The sequence below is a fragment of the Elgaria multicarinata genome, chromosome 18 (assembly GCF_023053635.1).
Source record: "Elgaria multicarinata webbii isolate HBS135686 ecotype San Diego chromosome 18, rElgMul1.1.pri, whole genome shotgun sequence".
Taxonomy (NCBI): Eukaryota; Metazoa; Chordata; class Lepidosauria; order Squamata; family Anguidae; genus Elgaria; species Elgaria multicarinata.
Window position 1 is genome coordinate 16,508,816 of NC_086188.1, and position 15,386 is coordinate 16,524,201.

General features: G+C 43.7%; 1 protein-coding gene across 2 annotated transcripts in view; it reads left to right on the forward strand.

The window, feature by feature from the left end:
* Window positions 1-1,206: 1,206 nt before the first annotated feature.
* The window catches only part of SUDS3 (SDS3 homolog, SIN3A corepressor complex component), a 43,850-nt gene continuing 29,670 nt past the window's right edge, over window positions 1,207-15,386 (forward strand). The window contains exons 1-7 of one of the 2 annotated variants that reach the window (XM_063144214.1): window positions 1,207-1,518; window positions 7,195-7,264; window positions 9,258-9,313; window positions 11,282-11,353; window positions 12,242-12,261; window positions 12,941-13,097; window positions 13,805-13,900. In XM_063144214.1, coding sequence (XP_063000284.1) covers window positions 1,302-1,518; window positions 7,195-7,264; window positions 9,258-9,313; window positions 11,282-11,353; window positions 12,242-12,261; window positions 12,941-13,097; window positions 13,805-13,900 — 688 coding nt within the window. In that variant the 5' untranslated portion in view covers window positions 1,207-1,301. The remainder of the gene's footprint in view (window positions 1,519-7,194; window positions 7,265-9,257; window positions 9,314-11,281; window positions 11,354-12,241; window positions 12,262-12,940; window positions 13,098-13,804; window positions 13,901-15,386) is intronic. The other variant, XM_063144213.1, reaches the window with a different exon arrangement.

Here is a 15,386-nt window from a genome sequence, read left to right on the forward strand (position 1 = left end):
CAGTATTTATTTAAAAACAACAATTCTGGGGTCCATTAAAAACAAACTTAAGGTTAAATGCTGTTAAAATGCCTGAGAGAAGAGAAAAGTCTTGACCTAGCGCCGAAAAGATAACAATGTTATAGTAGCACTATATCTCTCTTGCGCATTTATACCTCGTAGGACACATTTGTTGCGGTATTTTGGATTACGTGGAATAAAAAGCAGGGCATCACACTATGAAAGCGGCATATGGAATGTGTAACGTGCCCCAGCAATGATCAGTGCTCTTCAGTAACGATATAAAGCCGTGGTGTCGATCTAGCCTTGCTCTTACATAGGGTGACCATATGAAAAGGAGGACAGGGCTCCTGTGTCTTTAACAGTAATGTAGAAAAGGAAATTTCAGCAGGTGTCAATTGAAGTGGGTGAAATTCCCTCTTCATCACAACAGTTAAAGCTACCCTAGCTATAACAGAGTGGCCAGATACAAAAGAGGGCAGGGCTTCTGCAGCTTTAACTGTTGTGATGAAAAAGGAACTTCAATTGACACCTGCTGAAATTCCCTTTTCTATGCAACTGTTAAAGATACAGGAGCCCTGTCTTCCTTTTCATAGGGTCACCCTACCATACATATAAATAACTCCTGCAGAAATTCCCTTTTCTATGCAACTGTTAAAGATACAGGAGCCCAGTCCTCCTTTTCATAGGGTCACCCTACCATACATATAAATAACTCCTGCAGAAATTCCCTTTTCTTATTATTATTATTATTATTTATTTATATAGCACCATCGATGTACATGGTGCTGTACAGATAACACAGTAAATAGCAAGACCCTGCCGCATAGGCTTACAAGATACAGGAGCCCGGTCCTCCTTTTCATATGGTCACCCTATCTTACGCCCTTCACTGAACACAAACTAGCTGCCTTACTTCCGAGTAGACACGCGTGGGACTGAGCCGAGAGAGGGGGAGGGCTAGCTAAAGCGCAGCTTCCAAACGAAACCTGGAAACACCTACTGAGCGTATGAGTCTGTCGTATAAGTCTACGGTGGCGGCCGTAGGGTGGCGCCGCGGTTTATCAGACGGCTACGGGTAGCACCGTGGGCCAAAGCGAGACAGGGGCGGACGGGGCACAAGGCAGACCAAGCCACCCACGCAGCGCCAATGTGTGTGTGCGCGCGCGCACCAGGACCCGGAAGTGGGTCGCGCGCCTGCGCACGGGAGGCGGGACGCTCGCTGGCTTGCGCGGGGCGGCTGCCTGAGGGGAGAAAGGACCGTCGCTGAGGCGGCGGCAGCCGTCGTTCTCGCCTCGGCCATGAGCGTCGCCGCGCTGGTGTCTCCCGCGCTGCCGACGGGCCCCCCGCCGCCCGCCCCCACGGCGCTGCCCCCTGGGACCGGCCCCGCCGCCGCCATCGCCGCCGCGGCTGCAGCCGCCGCCGCCGCCGAGAGCTTCGAGGAGGAGGAGGAGCTGGACAGCCCCGCCGACGAGGAGGATGGCGAGCGCAGCGGCCGCGCGCGGGACTCCGACGAGGGTGAGCTGGGCTAGGCGGGGCGCCCCAAAGCAGCCCTGGCCCTCGCCGACTCGCGAGTAAGGCCCTTTGCGTGCGACGGGGCTGGCTCCCGAGCCCAACAAAGGTCTTACTTTAGGGCAGCCTTCCTCAACCTGGGGCGCTCCAGAGGTGTTGGACTACAACTCCCAGAATGCCCCAGCCAGGCTGGGGCATTCTGGGAGGTGCAGTCCAACACCTCTGGAGCGCCCCAGGTTGAGGAAGGCTGCGTTAGGGTGACCCTGTGCAAAGGAGGACAGGGCTCCTGTATCTTTAACAGCTGCATAGAAAAGGGGGGGTTTCACTAGGTGCCATTTGTATATATGGGGAACCTGGTGAAATTCCCTCTTCATCACAACAGATAAAGCTGCAGGAGCTATACTAGAGTGACCGGATTTAAAAGAGGGCAGCTTTAACTGTTGTGATGAAGAGGGAATTTCACCAGGTTCCCCACATATACAAATGACACCTGCTGAAATTTCCTTTTCAATACAACTGTTAAAGATACAGGAGCCCTCCTACCTTTTTTCCTCTTACAAAGAACCCAAAGTGGCTTACATAGGGTGACCATATGAAAAGGAGGACCGGGCTCCTGTATCTTTAACAGTTGTATTGAAAAGGAAATTTCAGCAGGTGTCATTTGTATGCATGTAGCACCTGATGAAATCCCCTCTTCATCACAACAGTTAAAGCTGCAGGAGCTATACTAGAGTGACTGGATTTAAAAGAGGGGCAGGGCACCTGCAGCTTTAACTGTTGTGATGAAGAGGGGATTTCATCAGGTGCTACATGCATACAAATGACACCTGCTGGAGCCCTGGCATCCTTTTCATATGGTCACCCTACTTATTTATATATTTATTTATTTCTTACATTTCCATACCGCCCAATAGCAGGAGCTCTCTGGGTGGTTCACAAAAATTAAAAACATTCAAAGTAAAAAACAACAGTATAAAACCATAATATAAAATACAATTTAAAAGCTCAACCAGATAAAAACAGCAGCAATGCAAAATTACAAATTTAAAACACCAAGTTAAAATTTATATGGGGCTTGAGTTTTTGTGGACCGCCCAGAGAGCTTCGGCTATTGGGCGGTATAAAAATGTAATAAATAAATAGAGTTAATCTTTTTTAATAAATAAATAAATGAAAATCTTCATTAATGTATAAAGGTGGTAAAAAAATTGTCCATGTCTATAAAACAGTGAATATACAACGAGGTAAGTAAACAAACAGGTAACATCATATCACACAGACAAGTGTGATTGTTGCCAGACCTTCATAGAATCATAGAATAGCAGAGTTCGAAGGGGCCTACAAGGCCATCGAGTCCAACCCCCTGCTCAATGCAGGAATCCACCCTAAAGCATCCCTGGCAGATGGTTGTCCAGCTGCCTCTTGAAGGCCTCTAGTGTGGGAGAGACCACAACCTCCCTAGGTCACTGGTTCCGTTGTCGTACTGCTCTAACAGTCAGGAAGTTTTTCCTGATGTCCAGTCTCAAGGTGAGGGAGGCACAAGGAGATAAAAGGTCTTATTGTCCAGGTTTTATAGAACTGAGAGGACCTGGGGTTGAGTTAGTCATGGCTAGTTTAAGTCCCTTTTATATCAGTGGGTCTACTCTCAGTTGGATTTACGTTGGATTATTCCCAAGTGGGGCGGTGGACCCTGATGAGCAGCATAAGTGGCTGTGTAAAGCAGTAGTGAGTGTCCTTGATGAGGGAGCAAGTCCTATGATGTTCAATGGGGCTTGCTCCTGCGTAAATGTTAGTCCTATTTAGAGTAGACCCCACTGAAATGAATGGGGGTTAAATTAGTCCTGGTTAACTTAACTCCCATTCATTTCAATGGGTCCACTCTAAGTAGGACTAACATGGGTTACTACACATGTGTAATGTGGCAGCCTTGCCAACAGCTCCGGTTCCTGGTTTTTGCGGGCACTTGGCAAACACCCTCCGGGGGGCCTCCTCCCTCAGGGAGTCCACCTTAGGGTGACCATATGGAAAGTTGGACAGGGCTCTTGTACCTTTAACAGTTATATAGAAAAGGGAATTTCAGCGGGTGTTATTTGTAGACATGCAGCTATACTAGAGTGACCAGATACAAAAGAGGGCAGGGCTCCTGCAGCTTTAACTGTTATGAGGAAGAGGGGATTACACCAGGTGCTGCATGCATACCAATGGCACCTAGTGAAACCCCCCTTTTCTATGCAACTGTTAAAGATACAGAAGCCCTGTCCTCTTTTCCATGTGGTCACTCGGGTGTACGTTCTTCCCGCCATTGTCAGCTAATATTGCACCCCATCTTCTTTCTCATCATTGCTACCACTGGCTTGCTTGGTAGGTAGAGAGAGACCATGAGCAAGTAAAAAGTGGCATCTTCTTCTCCCCATCACTGGTGTCTGGGCTAGAGCGAGAGGCCTGTGAACTGGCAGTTACAATGATGAAGCGGCGTAGGTCCAGGGGGATCTTGTCAGTGCCCGCCCCCACTGGGTGTGGGCCGTTCAGCGGGTGCCAACCATACCTACACTTGATGCCAGCCCTGCTTGCCGCTCTGGTGTGTTGGGGCTTGCCCCTGAGTAAATCTGTGCATGCAAGGTGGCAGCTCCATCCTGTGTTCTCCGAAGTAAATCCTAGTGCTTTCTGTGGGCTTACTCCCAAGTAAACATCCATTCAGGGTAGCGGCCTCATCAAACTGTTCTGTGCAGTGTTTACTCAACAGTAAGCTCCGTTGTGTTCAAAGGGGTTTAATTCTGGTTCCAAGTCATGTGTAAACTGCCTGGAGAGCTTTGGCTATGGGGTGGTATATAAATGTATTATTATTAATAATAATAGTAATAATGTGTCTATGTATATCAGCAAATTGTAGCCCTCCAGAAGTTTGGTCCTATAATGTTTGCCATCCGTCACCATGGGCACTTAATGAAATGCTGTGGCTGATAGAAATTGTAGGCCAAAACATCTGGAGGGATACTCCTGATTCATAGCAGGCGGTGGGATGGGCAAACAGGCAGGAAGACAGAGGAGCAACACATCTGTTTCAGAGCTGTGAAAAAGAAGCATCATGGGCAGTTTTGGGGTGAGGAATGGCAGCGAAGAGACCTCCCAGAAAGGCCGCCATGGTAGTCCGTTTCAGCAAAAAGTGGAAAGGCTCACATGGTACCTTGGTAGACCATTTTTGTGTTGCCTAAATTGTTGTGGAGTAGAGCCCACTTCACCAGATGCTTGAAGTGTTAACCTCAGTGAGCAAAGCATATGCATACAATTTGCATGTGTATAGAGGAGAAAACAAATGGAAGCCCATGGGGGTTAAATGGCCATGACATGCATGAAATACTGTCAGTAACATTTCTAGGGTAGCTCAAATGTATATTCAAAATAAGCCTAGTCAATCCGAAGGGAGAGGCGGATAAGAAATACATTTTTTAATTATTATTATTATTGTTGTGAGCATAACTGGAGTAATTGGCAGTAAGGGTTTCCCTAGAACATCTGTAGTTTAGAAAAGGAACTTTGGACTGAGACCTTTTCAGGCCATTCTTTAGTCAGTGGGCAATGAACTAAAAGTTGGTTTAGAACAGCCTTCCTCAACCTGGGGCGCTCCAGATGTGTTGGACTGCATCTCCCAGAATGCCCCAGCCTGGGGCATTCTGGGAGTTGTAGTCTAACACATTTGGAGCGCCCCAGGTTGACGAAGGTTGTTTTAGAATTATGTTACCTTTCGTTACATTTATATTTTGCTTTTACTATTATAAGGAGCGGATGGTTCTTCTCTCTTTCCCCATGCCCTTGCCTTTTATCCTCACAATTGCCCTGTGAGGTAAGTTAGGATGAACTAGATAGTGATTGGCTCAAGGTGAGCTTTGTGGCTGATTGAAATTTTTTTTTAGCTTCCACAAAAACACTTAATGAAATGCTTCTATCCTCCTGGTTTTGTAAGACATTTACAGTGCAATGTTATTTGTGTTTATCCAGATGTAAGGTTCGGTTGGGCTTACGCCATAGCAAGTGTGTGTAAGAGTGTAGCCTTAGATTGAAACAAACACAGGCTACTATCCTATACACATTTACCTGAGAAAAAATTGCATGGAACACAGTGGGACTTACTTCTGAGTAAATAAACATAGCATTGTACTGTTATTGACCTAGAAATGTCTCTTACAGACTGCATCCTGCTATGGGTCTTGAACCCAACTAAGTGCTACACTGTTCCGTTGCTTTACACTTCATTTATTTATCTATATTTAATTATGGTTGTCCTTGTGAAAAAATACTTTAGCTAATGGAAGTGTTTCTTTTCACGACATTTAATTGAACTTCTGAGACTTGCTGCTGTAACATGCAGCATAGATGGCTTTTAAAAGGAACCAGGGGGAAATGACATAGGAGAGAGTATCAGGAAAGAAATATTTCAGCCCAGTCTATAGTCCAGTGGTAGACAACCTGGTGCTCTCTGGATATTTTAAACTACAATTCCCATCAGCCCCAGCCAGCGTAGCCAATGATCTGGAATTATAAGAGTCGTAGTCCAAAACATTTGGAGGTACCTACCCGTATTTAGTCTCTGTTTGCTTGGAGTAAAATTGATTTCCATAGGATTTTCATTCAAATATGCTGGTTTGGGGTTGCAGATTTTCTTCTTTATGTGAATTGGGTGAACTTTATTTAAATGAAATACTTTTTCATATAATGCATAATTAATTTGTGGAACTCACTGCCACAAGCTGTGCCCTTATCTTACTGAATTTAAGACGTTTCTGTCCTTCCTTTCCAGGATGCTTGAGGAGGCACTGATTGAGAGGAACATGCCCCCAGCCCAGTAATACCAGTAACATTTATTACAGGTTCAGTTTGATTAAGAAATGGTGGTAACGTGAAGGCTAGCTAAAGAGGTCGAGGCTAAAATATCTCTGAAAGTCCTGGAAGTTTGGAGGTGGCTAACAGAGACCTGTGGATTTTTTAAGAGTGTTGTGTTGAAGACAATAAGGATGCTGATGATATGGAATGACCATCAGAAGGAAATAGACAGAAGCAGCTGTTGTTGTTTTTAAAAAAATCACCCTTGAGAAGTCTGGTAGGAACTATAGCATGTCAAATTCGTACTTTCATAATTTCAGGACTTGATTAACTATATATCAAGGACTGGCAAAGTTGTTCTTTTACAACCATAATTAAATATAGATAAATAAATGAAGTGTAAAGCAACGGAACAGTGCGACACTTAGTTGGGTTCAGGACCCTTAGCAGGATGCAGTCTGTAAGAGACATTTCTAGGTAAATAACAGTACAAATCCTATGTTTATTTACTCAGAAGTAAGTCCCACTGTGTTCCATGCGATTTTTTCTCAGGTAAGTAGGATAGCAGCCTGTGTTTGTTTCAATCTAAGGCTACACTCTTACACACACTTGCTATGGAGTAAGCCCAATTGAACCTTACATCTGGATAAACACAAATAACATTGCACTGTAAATGTCTTACAAAACCAGGAGGATAGAAGCATTTCATTAAGCGTTTTTTTTTTCTTTCTTTTACATTCTAAAGGGTAAAAAGAGTGGGCACTTCTGCTTTCAGGCAGGTCAATTTGTGCCAGCTGGAGGGTGGGTGGGAAATGCCTACGAAAAATGCTGCTGTAACGCTGTGCTGATGTTCATGTTGCCCAGATACTGAAGATGCGAGCGAAACTGACCTGGCGAAGCATGAGGAGGAGGATTATGTAGAAATGAAGGAACAGTAAGTATTATCCCCCCTGCCCCCACCGCAGACGCACACCTCTTTTGTTGTCAATATATTTAATGCCTTTTCTAAAGGGCGAATGGTCCCAGCCAGAGTGATTGACTCAAGCTAAAGTTGGTGAAGTTCCAACAATGAAGTACTTAGTCAAAACAAAAAAAGAGTCAAATTTGTAGCTAGTAGTCGAGATCGAAGAACATCTCCTGGCTTTGGCCAGCTCCTCTTACTACCATCTCCACGCTCCCGAAAATTGGTGTCAACTCTCTCTGCCTCAGTTTTCCCTCTTCTAATTCCTTTGGACGCTCTGAAATCTGGCTTCTTCCTCCTGTGCTTTGTAAAACTTGTCCTCATTAAAATTACTTTGCTGATGACCTCAAAAGGTCTGTGTTTCGTCCTCCTTGACTTGTGTTGCTGCTTTTGAGATAATCTTCCACTGTTTCCAGGAATGTCATATCATATATTCAGTGTTTCCTGAAAGGAGCTGCTCCCACCCTGCTGCTGTTGTGTCTCCCCATGCTGTCCTGGGGTGGTTTCAAATCCCATGGCTTTCAGTAATCCCCTATATGCTGCTTATATATACTTCTGATAGCCTTCATTTCTCCTGTTACTGTCCATAACAATTGATAATTTCACCAACCAGGCTTTGGCTTTCTTCAGTTTCCAGCTATCTCAGTCGCTCTGTTGAGTCAAGTCGCGTGCCTCCTGTTTTTCCATTGTAAAAACCCATTCTTTCCCCTATGATCTCTTAGCCAAAAGTCTGGTTCATGCCCTGCCGTTCCCCTCACCTCCATCCAAGATACGATTGCCCAAATCATGCACCTTAGCCATTCATCAGGTTATCTTATGATCATCCTCAATTCCCTGTGGCAGCATCAATTCACATGTTTACATGTACCCTCTGCACTATACTGCACATAATAGAGTCTACCTGGGCTCCCACTTCTCCTCCGGTGTGGCTGTGAGGAGGAAATTAGAAGCTTCCAGTTTAGTTTAACTGCAATTTAGCATATTCCCCAGACCCTGAACTGAGGTTTACATTAGCTATGTGCAAACATCGAAACGTATCTCCTATACTCATCAATTTCATATGGATGCTTGTTCAGATATACGAACTGCTTCTATTTGAAATAGAAGTGTCAAATCCTTTCCCCCTTTTTATTTTCTTATTTTATTAATGCTGTTGTAAATTATTATTGTGTATTGGTATGTTTATGTCATGTTCTTTTTCTTCTTTCTCTTCCCTCTTTTTTCATGGCTGTTTTTCATTTTTTGTTATTGTTACATTTGCAAATTAAGCGCACATACACACGCACACACAACTATGTGGAAACAAGCCAGCTCCATTAACTATGATTTTGCTTGTTCTCTGAACTGTGGTTTAGCATTATGTCTGAACCAGCCCAATACCCCTGGTATATTGGACTTTAAACAAATTGACGGCACTTCCTTTGTTTGATCAATGTATGAGCTTTTTGGTCTGTAATGGCTTTCTGTTTGTAATTCAAATCTTGGTGCGATTTAAGTTCTGCCTTTCGTACAGTATCTTTTCAGCGGCATTTCCTTTGGGCAATATTTTGTAACACTTAGATACTGGTTTTGTGACTCAGCATCTAAAGGTAATTCTCTGGCTTTTTTGTAATCATATGCCTTTAAGCAATAAAGTATTGCCATTGAGGGGTGGAATGAAGGAGGATCATATTTTTATGTATCAACGTCTTGCTTCTCTTCATATATTAAAAGCAACAAGTTTATGTTGCTCATTCACATTTAATGATGCAATCCTATGCCTGTTTAGGCAGAAAGAAACCCCCTACAATTCCTAGCAATCCTAAACATGCATAGGATTGCACTCTGAGTAATTTTACCTTGCCTCCTGCAATCAGTTCTTGCAACTTAATGAAAACGTAGTAAAGGAAAGAATTGTAATATAAGGTAAAATAATCAATGTGTGTGTTTACTGATCCTGTTTCTTTATTACATATTCTCTTTGCAGGATGTATCAGGATAAATTGGCATCTCTTAAGAGGCAGCTCCAGCAACTGCAAGAAGGTAGGCTTTAAAAACCACAGAATTTGTATCAGTTGATACAAGGGGAATATTTATGGCAGCCTCTAAAATGTTGTTTGCTCAGATTGGAATGTTACGTTTTTTAAAATGGGACCTTCTGTTGCGTTCAGAATATAGGAAGCTCTCTTATGCCAGTGCTTAATCTTTCCTCACCAGGAACAGGAAGGACACTTTAGATGCTTAGATTGACTTTTAAAAATAATAAACACTGGGGGTGTCAGGAAGGTGACTCTCCTCTTCCCACCCACCCCATGTATTCCTAAAGGCATTCATCTGAAAAACAGAACCTGGGATGTATTGGATTTTTCAGAACCAAATGTGGTGTTCTTCGCATACGGTGATCCTTTACTTTTTTTAAATCATAATGTTGGAAGGCCATTTGACTAGCTTTATTTATTTATTTACAATATTTATATACTGCTCCCTATCCAAAGATTTCGGAGCAGTGAACAAATAGAATAAAAGAATAAAAGGTCATTCAGGGAAAGTTTCCTGGAACAACAACATGCCTTCCTGTTATGCACAGAGTTGAAGGGGAAAATAGCCGTCCCCACTTCTCATTTGTACCCTTTCTAGCACAGCTTCTTTTCTTGGATGGGAGGATGTGAAACCTTGGTGAGATGAGGGCAGGCAAGTAGTCATGCCTGGCACCCTCCTTGCTGCTCTGAAGCTGCACAGTACCCTAGCCCCACTCTTTTTATTAGTCTCCGTTGCCTGAGTAACCACGTTTCTTTTTCCCTGGTGTTATTTATTGTGGCTGTTCACGCAGCACACTAACTCACACTCAGAGGTTGGCTGTGGGTTGCTGTTGAGCCATGGGTCATTTGTTGAATCATGGATTAGCATGTTGTCTGAACCCAGGACATTTTCTGCAGGTTGGCTTATTAACCAGCCTGAATTACCCATCACTAACTTTGGGTTCTCAAAGTAGCTTTTTTGAGAAAAGTAAGTCATACTATATGCTTAACTACCCATCTTGTGGAAAATGTCTTGAATTCAGACAACACGCCAACCCACCACGGTTCAACAAGCAACCCACAGTTCAACAACAACCCAAACTCCACCACCATTTGGAGGGGCCTAAGGGAATGTTTGCTTTTCTTTTTTTTTAGCCTGATCTGTATATAAATTTGCAGGTGAAATAGGGGTGGATCCTCAAAGTAAGGGTTCTGATGAATCTTTCGGCTTCACTTTCTCCCACATTTTCTAAAGTTCATGTTCTTTCTGTCCATTTTATCAAACAATTTGCAAATTTTGGTAAGTTCTTATCAAACAACTTACCAAACAAAATTCTCAACCATCTACACTGGCCAAATTCAATAGGTACAGCTAATCCCAGAATGGAGAGGACCATGTTGTACCTGCCTACCTTAGCACTGTTAAAGATAAGCCTGTCACAACAAAAGTGGGCAGACAGGCTCTGATTCAGCACTGCAAACATGGCTGAAAACCCAGGGCTCAAGCACAAACTTTGAAGAGCTAAGCACTGAAAACCCTCTGTCAGTTTTGCTTTCTCCCACATTTGAATGTTTAAATCCCAAGTTCTTTTTGTCCCATTAATTTGCCGATTTTGGTAGGTTCTTATTAAAATGATGAACCAAATTAAATTGTCAGCTATCTCAATTTTAGAGTCGGTGCTGTTAAAACATAGGGGACACTCCTGTTTTTCTTTGTTTGCTTAAATTGAGACTTGGTAATGTGAAAAGAAAACTCTTATTCTTTGAAGGAAGGAAGCTGTGTGTTTTAAGCTGTATACAGAGATTTCTTTGGGGAGTCAAGAGCAATTTCCCCCCGATCCATTCCAAGACGCTCCCTCCGTTCCATTCCAAGATGCCTTGATAGCTTGATAACTGTGCCAACTTTGTAGAGACATGAGGGAAAAGTGTACTTCAGAGTCCTTTTCAGTGATGTAGGTATTACCAGTATCTCAGTTTTCAACATTTTAAATAGGTACTTTACAAGAATATCAGAAAAGAATGAAAAAGCTGGACCAGCAATACAAGGAGAGGATACGCAATGCAGGTGAGAGACCTGGATTTCTGAGGACTTGGTTGAGGCTTTTTGATTTAGTCCTAGACAAGTATATCATAACGTGTATAATCTGTTCAGCACTAGATATTGTGTTTAATTCTGTTACATTCTCATCCAAAAACCGTCCAGTCCATTGCAGCAGTAAAACTACAGAGTCTTGCAGTACCTTAAAGACACAGTACTCATGACATGCATTCTGTGCTGCCTTGGACTAGAGTTCACTTCATCAGGTGAGTTCAAAGCGTACACAGACTTACCAGTGTATATCGTGAAATGGCCTCGAGTCCACAAAAGCTTACTCCCAAATAAGTTTGTTAGTCTGTAAAGTGCTGCAAGACTCTTTGTTTTAATTGTGATCATACATACATATTCTTGGGAATAATTGCTATTAATTTCAATGGGACTTGTTTCTCTAGCCAGAGGAAGTTCATGTTCTGCCAAAGGAGAAGGCATAGCAATCAATGCTGTCTTCCAGTAGCTACTTTGCTTCTTACAGTGCAACCTTGCACATATCTAGCTGGAAGTAAATACCAGTGAACCCAATGGGATTTACTCCCCAGTAAGCAAGTATAGGATTGCCCCTTAACAGTGTTTCAGCAGAAATAGGCCCTTACAATTCGGCTATTTGATACAAAATAGTGCAGTAAAATTTGCACAAATTGTCTCGCTTGTGATACTTAATGTTTAGCTTAGTGCAGATAGAAGTGTGCTTAAGTGCTGTTTTTATATTCTAGCATTAATAACCTACGGCTTGCCCTGTAGGCCTGAAATCATCAAAGCATTTATTTGAGGCTAGCCACTTTGAGATTTTACTGGAGTTAATTGTGGTTGCATACTCCTGCAAAGGAATGTAACTTGGGCTCTCTTTCTTTTCCCCAGAGCTTTTTCTTCAGTTGGAAGTAAGTGTCTGTTTCTGTTGTTGTTGTTTTTTATTTGAGCATCTTATTCTGATCATTGGGTTGGATCCAGAATTGTTTATAGTTAGTCACCAGCAGGAAGGCCTCGGAAGATGATCTCAGGGTCTGGGCAGGTATATATGGGAGAATACAATTCTTCAGGTAAGCTGGCTCCAAGCCCCTTCGGCCAGCCTTTTCCAGCTTGTTGCCCTCCAGATGAGTTTTACTATAGCTCCCAGAATCCCCAGCTGAGGCAGGAAGAAGCATATGTAGCTGGGAGATTTGGGGAGTAGTGTTTCAACATATCTGGAGAGCACCAGGTTGGGGAAGGCTGGTTTAGGGTTTGAAAGTTAATAACAGCACTTTGAATTAGGCCTGGAAGTATGAGCAACTCATAATAAATTAGGCAAGTTGTTTGGGTGGTTTTATTTTTTACAATCTGGATGATCCCACGCCCCCAGCAACAACCCAGTTTCACTTTGCATGTGGTGACTGGTCATGCAAGCAGATTTGTTACCCAGTTTGATGAAGCGCACGCCAGGTGGCTGATATACCTTGTGACTCTCTGGATTATCAGTACAAAAAGCCTTGGGTACAATCCCTCCTCCATCAGCAATGAGATATATCCTGATGTGGTTCTGCCCTGTAAATAATCCCTTGTTTTTCTTTGGGCCTCCATCAGACAGAGCAGGTAGAAAGGAACTACATCAAGGAGAAGAAAGCGGCGGTGAAGGAATTTGAAGATAAAAAGATTGAGCTGAAGGAAAACTTGATAGCTGAATTGGAAGAGAAGAAAAAGATGATAGAGAGTGAGAAGCTAACCATGGAGCTAACAGGTGGTAGGTAAAAGGCAAGCAGGCCGTGTCCTTTTGGGGAAGGGACCCTGTCTTGGTAGCAGAGCACAGCCATTGCATGCAGAAGGGCCAGGATACGGTTTCTGGCATCTCCAGTTAAAAAGATGAGTTGATGGGAAAGATGTCTTTCTTCCTGAGACCGTGGAGAGTTGCTGCAAGTCGGAGAAGACCCTCCCGGGCTACATGGACAAATAGCCTGGCCCAGTTGGTGGTGGCTCCCTATGTTCCTAATCACGTTCGCTCGGAAGTAAATGGCACTGTTTTCAGTGGACTGTGCTTCCACCTGCATGTCTGGCTGGGGCATGCTGGGAGTTGTAGGACTTTTTTCTGTCTAAACATACATAGGATTGCGCCCTTAGTCTTTTGCACTGCCAGAAGATGTTGAAGGCAGTGTTTTGGCAGCTCTGAGTTGTAGCTGTACAGCATCTGCTCTGTACTCTGGGTTATACTAGCATCCTTGGAGGCCCTACAGGAAGCATCTGACTAAACATGCATAGGATTGTGTCTTCAGTCTTAGTCAAATTAGGGGCCAAGTCACGGTAAATGTATCTTGGCATGAAAGAGAGGACAGTTTTGTGTGTGTGTGCATTTAAAAAAAAAATGAATGCTGAAATACATCAGGGCATTTTCCTCATGCTTCATTTTTTTTAAACCCTGTGGCTCTTACTGACCATCTGTCTATTATGCTCCAGATTCCATGGAAGTGAAGCCTATCATGACAAGGAAATTGAGGCGGCGGCCGAACGATCCTGTTCCCATCCCTGATAAAAGGAGGAAGCCAGCCCCAGATATCCTTTGATCAGCAAGCTGTTCTGCTGAAGTCTGTGATCTAGACCGACAGCTTTCAAACTCTGTTCTGGGCAACCCTAGGGTTTGCAGAACGACGTGATTAAAACAGGCAGACGAGCGTCCCTGAAAGATAGCTTGACCACTATTTAAAGATCTCCCCCGGCAATGTGCAACCTGCTCAATGTGCAACCAACGAGCATGTCTTTTACATTGTACCCCGATGAACATGTAGCTCAGTAGCAATGCGCAGTTGCACGCAGAAGGTCTCAGGATAAGGATCGGGTAGCAGGTAGTGGAGAAAGACCTTCTGCCTGCTACCTGGAGAACTACCCTATTTCTTCGATTCTAAGACGCACTTTTGGGGTGCGTCTTAGAATCGTGTGTGTGTGTCTTAGGGTTTTTTTTTCTGTTGGTGGTACTGAAATTAGTGTGCATCTTACAATCAATGGCGTCTTACAGTCGAAGAAATATGGTACTCCCTGCCAGGGTAGACAATATTTAGCTAGATGGACCGGAGGTCTGACCTCATATAAAACAGCTTCTGATATTCAGAACTAAACGTGCCCTTATTTATTTATTAGATGTGTATTGCCATTTTTTTTTAAAACAACAACACTAATTTATTAGATTTGTGTACCCTTGGGGCAGTAAAAGAACAAAACAAAATAAAACAGCAAAGTATCAAAGCAATCCAACATTAAACATTAAAAACGTTAAAGAGCTAGCAGAAAATGGATAAAGCAACAGATTCAAGATGAAATGCCTGCGAGAAGAGGAAGCTCTTAACCCGGCTTCTAAATATATACAGTGAAGACGCCAGGCGGATCTCCCTGGGAAGGGCGTTCCACAGGCAGAGGGCCACTACAAAGAAGGCTCTATCCCCATTGGGAGCAGCAGCATCTAGAGAAGAGCCTGGCATGCCTGAATTCATAGTTAGGCTCTTTGATTATTGTTGGCTCTCGAACCAAACTCTGGGAGAGGTAGACGGTGCCTTGTCATGGCGCTGCCAGGACTAAAGAAGCCATGCCAGCTTATAAAGGCAACCTTGGATGTCGTTGGCATCCCAGATAGAATCATAGAATAGCAGAGCTGGAAGGGGCCTACAAGGCCATCGAGTCCAACCCCCTGCTCAATGCAGGAATCCACCCTAAAGCATCCCCGACAGATGCTTGTCCAGCTGCCTCTTGAAGGCCTCTAGTGTGGGAGAGCCCACAACCTCCCTAGGTAACTGATTCCATTGTCGTACTGCTCTAACAGTCAGGACGTTTTTCCTGATGTCCAGCTGGAATCTGGCTTCCTTTAACTTGAGTCCATTATTCCGTGTCCTGCACTCTGGGAGGATCGAGAAGAGATCCTGGCCCTCCTCTGTGTGACAACCTTTGAAGTATTTGAAGAGTGCTCTCCTGTCTCCCCTCAATCTTCTCTTCTCCAAGCTAAACATGCCCAGTTCTTTCAGTCTCTCTTCATAGGGCTTTGTTTCCAGAC